General features: G+C 46.0%; 1 protein-coding gene across 1 annotated transcript in view; it reads left to right on the forward strand.

The window, feature by feature from the left end:
• Positions 1–12,001, forward strand: part of LEMD2 (LEM domain nuclear envelope protein 2) — a 119,370-nt gene that overhangs the window by 36,335 nt on the left and 71,034 nt on the right. The window contains exons 5-7 of the mRNA XM_069633517.1: positions 98–177; positions 609–757; positions 1,772–1,873. Of these exons, the coding sequence (XP_069489618.1) occupies positions 98–177; positions 609–757; positions 1,772–1,873 (331 nt within the window). The remainder of the gene's footprint in view (positions 1–97; positions 178–608; positions 758–1,771; positions 1,874–12,001) is intronic.

The following is a 12,001-nucleotide window of genomic DNA, read 5'->3' on the forward strand; positions in this document are numbered from 1 at the left end:
TGTCAGAACCATATCACTTTCTGATCAATCTCTCAGTTCAGCAACATTGTATCTTGCTCCGACACAATACTTATGTTTCTCTCCCATCCCTCTGTAGAATGTCAGTGGGCACCCACCAGAGAAGTTTGACTTGGCTCTGCAGCATGTGATGAACAGTAACCGAGATCTCGGTATCTGGTGAGTTGAGTGCACCTTCGGAAGATAGCCCTACTCTTCCTGTGAAGCACTTTACATAATAGTGCGACCATTGTTAGGGCTTTACATCCTGGCTGCAGAGAACCTATATACAAATTTGGAATTCTGCCACATGATCTCCTAACTTGGTAGTGTGGAGGAACAGGTCTTAGAACATTTGTTTCAAACAAGATAGATAGTGGTAGTCATGGGGATGTTTAATATCTTTAAGGAAATTAAGAGTTGGGTGTGTGCGACAATGGTCTCCCTTTGTTTAGCGATTCTTGTAAAAGGTGTTCTTGAAGTCCTGCAGCAATGAAAACTTGAGTTGACTTAGTTGGGCTGCAGCACTGCGCGGAAGTCGGATTATACATGCAAGTCTTCAAAGGACAACAGTTTTTCTGCTGTCATTCATTCAGTTTATTTCTCTGCAGGTTAAGGGGAAATGACCCATTTTCAGATCCAGTCGTAGCCCTTGACAAGATAACTTGCCTGGAGTCAACTCGGCCGAAAATCTGGTTAACCTGCCGGCTCGGCCGTGCACTTACTACTGCTGTCACTAATCTAATCCTCTTGTTCTGGGGTAAGTGTCAGTCTCGTTTACATTAAACCGTGTGCAGTTTGTGGGAAACATAACTACCTCAATTCTGGTTGTCCTTGGCTTCTATTTGGTGCAGGTCTGGTAATAACTGATTCGGTGGTAGATATATTTTCAGGAAAGCAGAGATTTGTATCCCTGAGCAATATTGGTAACATTTTAACAACGAAGATTAAACAAAATGTTTATTTTCCTATTTTTTGATGGAGCCCTAAATTGTAAAAAAAGAAAGATTCTAAACAAAATGCATTTTCAAATTGCTGTAAAACATTTTTCTAATCGTTCTCAACAATTTGTCATCGATTCTTCTAGTATTCCCGACTTTCTAATTCTTCCTAATGAGTTTCGAAAAAACACATTCTTTATCAGGGCAATAATCCTCTAATACTGTTCCTACGATTTAATAAAATCACCTCTTAATCACTGAAACAATTCATTAGGAAAATATGATCATTATGGTGATTGATTGTCCACTGACCTGGATCCACTTATGCCTGTTCCCACAGTTCTCTTGCTTGTGATTATTCATAAACTATAACGTATGTCAATTAAAACTTTTCATAAATCCTCACTATTGTACCATTGGAGAAAAATATCTGAAAGTACCCACGCGTGGAGTGTGCATGCATAAACATGTGTTCCCTTGTTACCCACCCAATTCCCGTTTTATCTGCTGGTGCTCATTTCAATTTCATCCTTTAAAATGTGGATCAGCAACCACCTTTCCATTATACACTGCCTTTTGTATATATTTGATCATTGTTACCATAGTGCAGTTGCACACTATGCCCCCTTCATTTCACATCTGAGCCTTATTTAACATGTGGTAACTGCTCACTTGATAATCCATCTATGATGCACCCTCTCATCAAGTACTCTTTGTTGCCCTACATTCTACAGCCAATTAAAATGAGGAGCATTTTTTAAATTGATTAAACGCATGCGTTTGTCAGGCCAGCTCTTCTACTGTCCTAATATTTGTGCCTGCTCCCCATTTAGTGTTGACATTTCTCTGGGGGATCCTTGCTCTACTGAAGTTTCGCTGGCGGAGAATGGAAGAGGAGGAGCAAGCCATGTACGACATGGTGAAACGCATCACAGGTATGGTCTCTTAAATTACTAGCTTTCATAGCTAGCCCACTTGACATCAGTTTGGCACAGTAGTGATTTTTGTGAACCTGGTAGTACCCACGTGTACTGTCGCAAGTTCTAGTAAAATGTAGTCGTAGTTTCAAGGAGACAAGTAGGAACGTGTCCTGCATTGTAGGATATCTGGCGTGTTGGTCTGAAATGTGTGTCAGGTCCCATACTGTCTACAAGAGTTGTCGATGTTCTGTGGTAGTATTGTCTTTGGTGGGCAGTGTATCTGCATAAAACAGTTAAGTGATTTCTCTGAGATATATAGAAACACTTGGAAGACATTTCTACGCAATTCATGTAATGTCGACCGATAGCCTACTTTTTAAGTTGTTTTTGATAGGGCACTTTTTAACCACTATCTCACATACTTGGACATAAATGAGGACAACTCTGACTTCTACTTTAAATTATGGAACGAGCAGGTTTTGGGTAGTTTGCGATACTTCATTTCAATGACAGATATGACCACTTTGGGGAGTCACAAAGTATATTGGCAGCTTAATGTATATATTTAATTCTTGTGTCCAGGTACTGGACGATGCACAGCCAGTGACTTGGGGCCTGGGTGCTTCAGTTAGGTGTATCCTTTGCCCTTTCGGCTAGGTCGGAAAGAATCCCTTTCACATCTGACCATGAAAGGCATATGACAGCTTTGTCGGGTGAGCCACCGCGAGAGACTGTCAAGGGCTTAGATTTGGCCGAGCTTCCAAAGGGAGTTTGGCATCCATGAGAGACAACCAACAGCACGAATTAAGACGATTAGAGATATTGTCAGCAGCCTTATTAAGCACCCTGCTTGCTAGAACAAGTTAACAATCGAACAGTAGATGCAGTATGAAGATCTAGAAGAGAACTGAAATAACACATGTTTGAGTGTACTGGAGGACTGTCTGTTTACAGATGTCCTTTCTCCGACCAAAGCTTGCCAGTGTTTAACGGTAATGGCCCAAAATATCGTAAATAAAAAACCGAATGGTAGAAATGTTTGGCTTTACGTACATGCTGAACATTTCAACCATTCAGTTTCATTATAGCAAACAAGGGAAGTTTGGTTGTTTGCTATAATGGAATCGGGAGTGTCCCCCGCAGCTGAAGCAAATGTTTTGGGGAAAAAGACTCCCACAGCGCCAGTTCTCATCCACAGAAGTGAAGGGAACTTGCGCTGCAGGAACTCAGTGGCACAAGCGAGGTGTGCCGCCAAAAGGTCAGTAAGGTGGGTGGGGGAGCGGGGTGTTGAAAGCCCACTTAGTAGTGGGGTGATTATACGAACATTTAGAATGCAAGATTTTCGTCTTCAAAATAATCATGTACAGCCTTATTTAACCTACCTATAATAACCTACCTCGAAATTTTGCATGCACCTGTTTTTTTCCCCTTTCTACCTTGAGGGTGCAACAGCAACAGAAATTCGAAGAACACTTTCAAGTGGATCAATTATTTTCTAAATATGCACATTGTGTACCTGTATTAATCCTAACCTATGATAAAAACTCGTAACATAAGACTGGGTTTGATTCTTGGAGTGTGAAGCTTGTGCAGTAAATGTGATCTCTAAGATTATAAACCAAAGAGAACACATAGTTTGCTTGTTTATAGTTATGGTGTGCAACCTTCATTGTAAATAGCTACAGTTGTAGAGGAACCAAATCACATTACATGATATCTGAAAGGGCACTGAATAGGGCAGTGGTGCACAACAACGACGTCTGCGGGCTGTTCAGGACTTGATTTATAGCCCTCCAAGTTACACGAGTTTATGAAGTGTTGCCTGGCCCCCCAAGTCTTTCTGTCTGTCATTCCATGTGAAATGGAAGCATCTGTGATCCAGCTTTTGTGTATGCATTGCTTCACCTTCAGTTTTACTTCCACTTAAAAACATGACCTGATGTTCAATAATGCAGATCAGTCAAAGGGGTAGTGCTTTTGCAATGCAACATGACGGGCCTCTGGGGACCCTCGCACATGGAAACAAGGCACAATCGCCATACACAAACTGATACGCCAGATATGAGGTTCAATTCCCAAAATCTAGGGTTTATTGCAAAGCAAAAAGGCTGTCTGCCGACCGGATCTCACGTCTCGTAATGTGTTACACAGACCTCGTGAGATGCAAGAGCGCGCACCTTCTACAACAGTAACATATATACAAAAAGACCCATCATATTATCAGTTAGTCACACATCGAACACCGCCCATAATGGATCTTCCTTAGCAAGGGTTCAGTGATTGACAATTATGACGAGAATGACATCTTCTAAGACATTCATTCAGCAACAGTTGCAATCTTCGAAGGCGCAGACACTATTCTTTGTTACAGAGAACATAATGCTCTTGTTCTGCAAGCGAGTTGGGTTCATAGGAGAGACACATTCCGAGCCCTGCTATCTCTTGGTTTCTATTTGTGAGCTAGAGGTCGGCTCTATCTAAAGGGGTCCAGGAAAGGTGGGCCGTGCAAGAGAGTATAATTCAAGCCATTAAATGTCTTTCTACAGTTTCTGCCGTTTCACCAAGACACGGTGGCACCTGCTTGGTGATTAAATGATTTTCTGTTTACTTTCAAGGACTTGTGAGGGTGGAAACAGTGTATTTCTGTCTGGGCTAGTCTCTCAGCATGTAACTTGTGTCCTTGCTCTGTGCATGGGTAGAACGAAATAGAATCCATTTTAGCAAAGCAAAGCGTTTGAACAGAAAAGCAAGAGAAAGAAATATGCAAAATGGTGAATTCTGTTGGTACAAAATGGACGCTCTATAGTTATGCTGACGATTCTGTACTGGTGATGCTAGGCATATGATGCAGTTGGTTTTCAGCCAACATAATATACTTCGAAGGGATTGTGTCCTCCGACGTATTCCTTATCTATGATATTTGTATCTCCAGCTTGCTGGCCTCGGAAATTTTTTTCCCAGTAGAGGGCGCTGTGCGTCGACGTCCGTCGAGTAGGTGCTCCTCGACGGCCACCGTATCGACGCCGACGTAGTCATGCCTATAAATGGCCACACGCAGCGTCCGTTGCTCAGTTCCGTTTTTCCGCGCTTCTTGTGCCTCGGAATACCGTTGCTCAGTTCATCAGTCGATATATATTCATATTTCCTCGAGAAAACCGACTTGTACTCAATGGCTTCCTCCTCCGACCCGACGACTCCTTGGTCCGGGTTTAAAAAAAATGCCGAGACTGTGGGAAGAAAATGTCGTTGACGGATCCTCACAGGATCTGTTTGTGGTGTCTGGGAATCGAACACCAGTGTTCGGAGTGTGAGGAATGCCTATCCATGACTGCGAAAGCCTTGAAGGAGAGTAAGGGGAAGCTCGAGAGAGGTAAGTCCATTTTAACTTCCTCGAAAGTTTCCGCGGTAGAGTCGAGACATTCGTCTCCTCACCGTCGAAAGCATTCTCGGTCTAGGTCTCGAAGTGGCTCCCACCACTCGTCGAGGTCTAGACACTCGAAAAAAAGACGAAGAAGATCCCCTTTATCGTCGTCTTCTAGTTCCCCTGAAAGAGTAAATTGCCCCACAAAACACAGCTCTCGAGCTGAGTGGGAGGAATTCAGAAAAAAGATGCTAAGCGTCTTCGAGAAAGCGGCCTCGTCCCCCTCGAAGTCAGCTGAGGGTGATACCCCGGGTGAAAAGCCCAAAAAATCTAAACGCCACGAGTCGAAGCACAAGAGTCGACCCGAAAGCGCCATGAGCCATCGTGAAGTAAAGCATCTTCGACGCCATCGTCGAAAGCCCCTTCGAAGCATAGATCGGCACCATCGACGCCGTTATCGAAGGGTTCTTCGACGCATCCGTCGATCGAGTCAACGCCGATAAAAGAGACCCACGGCTACTCCACAGCCAACGGTTACACCGAGAGCCTCCGACACGACGTCGAGAACGTCGTCGACATCCTGGAGCAGGATTCCAATCCTCTCGAGTTCTTCGAGGCCTCTTCCAGTTTTCTCGATGCCTTTGTCGGCGCCTTCGAGGATTTTTACATCGGCGTCGACGACATCGACCTTTTCAAGGCCTCTGATGATGGCTCCCTCTGCCTTACAGATGGGTTTTATACCATTTCACAGACCAGCGCATCCCCCCTTAACTTCAATTTTTGAAGAAAGGGAAGATTCTGACCAAGAAATGCCTTTTGGACTGCAGAGGACCACATTACCTGAACCAGAGACTTTTGCCTCTGAGGAAAGAATGTTGAAAGACCTTCAGGATGCATTACAGGAAGCAAGTGGCCTAGACACTTCCCCAGAAGTGGAATTTGTCAAACCAGACCCAGGGGAACATGCTGATACCCCTTATAGAACCCTAATGTCAAGAATTATGGAGTTCATGGGTTGGTCTGCACCTTCACCTGTTTTTCAACAGGATGACCTCACAGATATTCTGGATAAAGGTCCACAGGAGGATCCTGTGGTTCCCTTTCATTCTGCTTTACAAAGAAAGATGTTAACTAACTGGGAAACTCCTGAAGTTGTCCCTGCGGTTAACAAGTTGTCAGCGAAATATAGGGTATCTGCTGCTGACCCTGAATACCTATCTAAGCACCCTACTCCAGAGAGTCTTGTGGTCCAGGCTGCAACTTCATCAGGCAGTACTTCTGCTTACCCCACTGCTCCTCAGGATAGGGATGATAAAAAATATGATGCCATGGCTAAGAAAGTCTTCTCAGCCTGTAGCATGGCTTTAAAATCTATTAATGCAACTTGTACACTCCCTAGGTACAGCCACACTCTTTGGGAGTGTGCTTAATCGGCGGCTGACTGCATACCGGAAGGAGAAGAAAGGGACGCATTTTTAAATGTCATCAGAGATGGTAAAGATGCAATGTGTGAGTCCCTTCAAACTGGCATTGATTCTGCTGACAGTATCAGCAGGGCCATGGCGGCAAGTACCACAATCCGCAGGCATGCGTGGTTGAGAAAGTCCGGCTTTGCTTCTGACGTACAGGCCAGACTTTTAAATATGCCCTTTGACGGTTCTTCCCTATTTGGTAAAAAGGCGGATGACAGTTTGGAAAAACTACAAACATCTAAAGCAGCAGCTAAGTCACTAGGAGCTGCAATCCGACAAACTAATTTTCGTCCCTCAGGTTCCTCTTGGAGAGGAAAGTCCTTTTGCTATTATTCCTCATATGGAAGAGGCAGAGGACAGCCGACTCAAAGAGGCCAAGGAAAATGGACCCGTGGTGGACGGGGTAAAGGAAAGAAAGCCGCATCAGCAGGAGCCACTTTACCTTCGGCAACTGCATCAGCCGCTCCCAAACCACTCTGAGGTCTCCCATCACAAGACACCTGTAGGGGGCAGGTTAACTCACCATCTGACGGAATGGCAGGCTATTACGTCTCCAATGTTTGGGCATTGGAGACAGTTGCCCAAGGTTACTGCCTGCCTTTTCTACGCATCTCTCAGAGACATCCACCGGGGAACAGCTCTCTGAAAGTGCCGGATCCGCTCCTCTTGCAGGAAGTTGTAGACCTGCTAGAGAAAGGTGCCATAGAACCGGTACCTGTAGCGGACAGGAACAAGGGCTGGTACTCCCCCCTACTTTCTCATACCAAAGAAAGACCGAGGACTGAGACCCATCCTGGACTTACGAGAATTGAATAAGTTCCTCAGGAAGGACAAGTTCAAGATGGTAACTCTCTCTCAGATCCTTCAGGCCCTCCAGCTTCAGGACTGGTTGGTATCTCTGGACCTTCAGGATGCTTATTTCCATGTGCCTATCCATCCCAAGCACAGGAAGTACCCGAGGTTCGCAATTGGCAACTCTCATTATCAATTTCGAGTTCTGCCATTTGGGCTGACCTGCACCCCGAGGGTCTTCACCAAACTAATGTCGGTTGTGGCTGCAAGTCTAAGGAGGGAAGGGATTCACGTCTACCCCTACCTGGACGATTGGTTGATCAGAGCAGTTTCTTCGGAACAAGCTTGGATCCAACTAAATTATGTATGCCACTTCCTTCACAGGCTGGGCTTCTCCCTCAATGTAAAGAAGTCACAGATGATACCATCACAGAGACTCCAGTTCATTGGAGCAGTCCTGGACAAGTCCCTGGGAAAAGCCTCGCCACCAGAGGTGAGGGCTCAAGATATTCTGCAGATGGTCACCAGGTTTCAAAATGCCCAACATCTCCCAGCCTACGACTTTTTGAGGTTGCTAGGCCTCATGGCATCCTGCATATTCCTTGTGCCAGAGGCTCGCCTGAGAATGAGATCCCTTCATTGGGCACTGAGGACTCAGTGGTCACAATTCTCAGGGAGGATGACAGATCACCTCCGGATTCCGGACAAGGTACCCCACGACCTTCAATGGTGGGCCTCTCCAGAGAACATCTTGAAAGGAGAACTATTTTGGCAACCATGGCCTGAGATAACAGTAGTCACAGACGCCTCACTCACGGGGTGGGGAAGCCCGTGCCACCGACTTGACCATCAGCGGTCGTTGGTCTCCATCGGAGTCCAGACTACACATCAACCTGTTGGAGCTGAGAGCCATCAGACTGGCACTGAAGGCTTTTCTGCCGTCTGTACGGGGGAGAAACGTCCTGATAATGACGGACAATACAGTGGCCATGCACTACCTCAACAAAAGAGGAGGCGTAGGGTCACTGCCACTGTGCAGAGAGGCGATGCAGCTCTGGTTTTGGGCAATTCAGGAAGAAATCTCTCTATCGGCAATTCACCTAGCCGGAGAGAAGAACTTGACAGCGGACGCTCTGAGCAGGCAGAACACAGTCTCGCACGAATGGGAGATAGCTCATGAAGTCCTTCAAGAGATCTTCGCCCTTTGGGGAACCCCTCAAGTGGATCTGTTCGCCAACAGTATCAACAGGAAGTGCGACAGATTTTGCTCAAGGGAATTTCCCCCGAGAGGAGCTCTAGGAGACGCGTTCGTAGTGGACTGGGAGTTCCCACTTCTGTGCGCGTTTCCTCCGGTCCCTGTCATTCCTCAAATGATCAGGAGGTTGAGAAGGTTTCGGAAGACCATGATCCTAATTGCCCCGGATTGGGCCAGGAGAACGTGGTACCCGGACCTTCTGGACATGTCCATCTGTCCTCCAATGCGTCTACCGTACAGAGAGGATCTTATCTCGCAGAAGGGAGGTCAGGTTCTCCATCCAGCCATCAAGACCCTCAACCTTCACGCTTGGTATCTGAAAGGTTGAGGTACAAGGATTGGGACCTTCCAGATGACGTCATGGAGGTGTTGCTTTCGGCCAGAAGACCGGCAACTAAGACTCTATACGCTGCCGTTGGAATAAATTTTGCAGCTGGTGCAGAGAAAAGAATACCGAACCCTTTTCATGTGGTACACCTGTGGTGTTATCCTTCTTACTTTATTTGGCAAATTCGGGCCTTCAAATTGGCACTATTAAGGGCTATCTCGCAGCGATATCGATCTTTAAGCGCACTGCAGAGGAGCCATCGTATTTCAAAATTCCATTGGTAATACAATATCTGAAAGGTCTAACTAATACCCTCCAAGACCATTCCAAGTTCCCTTATGGGACTTAAATCTAGTTTTAAACTTCCTAAAGGGTGCTCCTTTTGAACCACTCCATTCTTGTTCATTGAAGTTTCTCACCCTCAAAACTGTTTTATTGGTAGCATTAACATCTGCTAGAAGGGTTAGCGAGATACAAGCCCTGTCTTGTAAATCTCCTCATACAACTTTTCACAAGGACAAAGTAGTGCTACAGGTGAAGCCTAACTTCCTCCCAAAGGTAGTTTCGGAATTTCACATTACTCAGAAGATTACTCTACCTTCATTCTATCCTCCTCCCCATCCGGGGAAAGAGGAAGAGAGACTACATAGGCTGGGCCCTAAGCGAGCCTTGAGTTTTTATATCAGTAGACTTGCTAAAATTAGACAAGCAGACCAACTCTTTGTAGGTTACGCAGGACATAAGTTAGGATTACCAAAAACCAAACAAACCATCTCCAGATGGATTATTTTAGCCATTCTGGAATGCTACAAACTGGCAGGGAAAGAGCCCCCTCAAAATCTAAGGGCTCATTCGACCAGGGGTATCGCAGCAACCTCAGCTCTTCAAAGAGGGGTACCAATTGGAGACATATGTGCAGCTGCCACATGATCGTCCGCACATACCTTTACCAAATTTTATAGCCTGGATTCCTCCTCGTCAAGAGACTAGATTTGGCAAAGCTGTATTACACTGTTCACTCTTAAAGGGTAATATGGCATCTCTTACTCCCGCCTCCAATCACATACCACTGCTATGGGAGTCTATCATAGATGAGGAATACGTCGGAGGACACAATCCCTTCGAAGAACAAGTTACTTCTTACCTTGTAACGTTCTTTCGATGGGATGTTCCTCCGACGTTTTCCTTATCGCCCCTCCCATCCATCCCCGCAGTAACATTTCCCTTGTGGTTGCAGCTTACGCTCCTTCAAGGGTAGTAACCATTCATACAATAACTACTTTACTCTACAAAACGGAACTGAGCAACGAACGCTGCGCGTGGCCATTTATAGGCATGATGACGTCGGCGTTGATACGGTGGCCTTCGAAGCACCTACTCTATGGACGTCGACGCACAGCGCCCTCTACTGGGAAATTTTTTTCCGAGGCCAGCAAGCTGGAGATACAAATATCATAGATAAGGAATACGTCGGAGGAACATCCCATCGAAAGAACGTTACAAGGTAAGAAGTAACTTGTTCGTCTATGCTATGTAGGGTATTTTCTAGACTAACAAACGTTTATCAAAGGTTACAGTATTTTAGAGTTAAAGGTAGAGCAACAAATAGAAAGGTTCAGCTCCAAACCTATGTTTTTATTTTTCACTCCAATTTGTGCATAAACTCCCCTAAAACCAGCATATCGCCAGGGTCAATGCCGTACACTATATGTGTAGTACATTCACCCCTCCAGAGAAACGAGTTGTGTAGCCCTGTGAAGGTAAACCGTGCTGGACGGGGTAAAGGTGGTAGCAAGCATCTATTGTAACTTAACCTGGCACTTGCCTCCAGTTGCACCTCAAGGCTAGTGCCTAGGAACCGGGGTTGCACTAACCATGCTTCATACCTTAACGTGTGAATGATTTCCTGAAGTCAGTTGTTAATCTACCTCCACATCTGAGGGGACGGTCACAAAGCAAGACATTTAAGCCCTTTAGAGTGGGAACATTGCATCTTTAGGGTATTGTAGGGGTTTGCAAATCATTGTTTTAGTCTGATATTGTCAAGGATGGCACTCTAATAAGAGTGGCACAAGACACCCAGAAGAGTTTGGGTGCTGAAATAAAGTGGACAGACAAGTACACACACTGCAGAACGGAAAGAGAACGAAGAGTAGGGAAGAGTAGCAAGGGAAAAGTGTGAATACCCTCTTGGGGTGTATGCAGAATAGGAAAAGAGTATTCCACGAACCTTGGAAATACTCTAGCCTTCTGCACAGTTTGCTATAACGGAGTCCCACGCTGTTTGCTCATGACTTGGAACAGCAGCTATGGGTGTCTGTAATGTAGAAACAAGACAAAGGAAGGGGCAGAGGTTGACTGATGGGAACCAACAGACAAGCTCTGAACAAAAGGGTCAACAAACAGTACAAGAGATGTTACTACAGACAAATCCAGAAAAGGAGGAGATAGCAAACTAGCAGAAGGTATAGAGGGGAAAGTCGAGTAACAGGAAAGGATAGCAGAGGACAGTAAGGTACAAGGTAGAGAGCTCCGAGGAGCAGGGAAGTAGTGAGTAAGTCCACAGGAGTAGGACGGTAAGGTAGAAAGCCAGAGGAAAAGGGTTTAGGGCAGCCGGAGAGAGGTAGGCTGTAGAGCAGGGAGCCCAGAGGACAAGGGCTAAGGCAGCCGGAGTGAGGCAGGCTGTAGAGCAGGGAGCCCAGAGGACAAGGGCTAAGACAGCCGGAGAGAGGTAGGCTGTAGAGCAGGGAGCCCAGAGGACAAGGGCTAAGGCAGCCGGAGTGAGGCAGGCTGCCGAGCAGGAAGCCCAGAGGACAAGGGCTGAGGCTGGAAAGCAGCAGAGCGAGATCAGCTGCAATGTGGAGAGCCCGCAGGGCAAGGGCGGAGGCTGGAAGGCAGCAGAGCGAGATCCGCTGCAATGTGGAGAGCCCGGCAG

The sequence above is a fragment of the Ambystoma mexicanum genome, chromosome 13 (assembly GCF_040938575.1).
Source record: "Ambystoma mexicanum isolate Mex_15411 chromosome 13, UKY_AmexF1_1, whole genome shotgun sequence".
NCBI lineage: Eukaryota > Metazoa > Chordata > Amphibia > Caudata > Ambystomatidae > Ambystoma > Ambystoma mexicanum.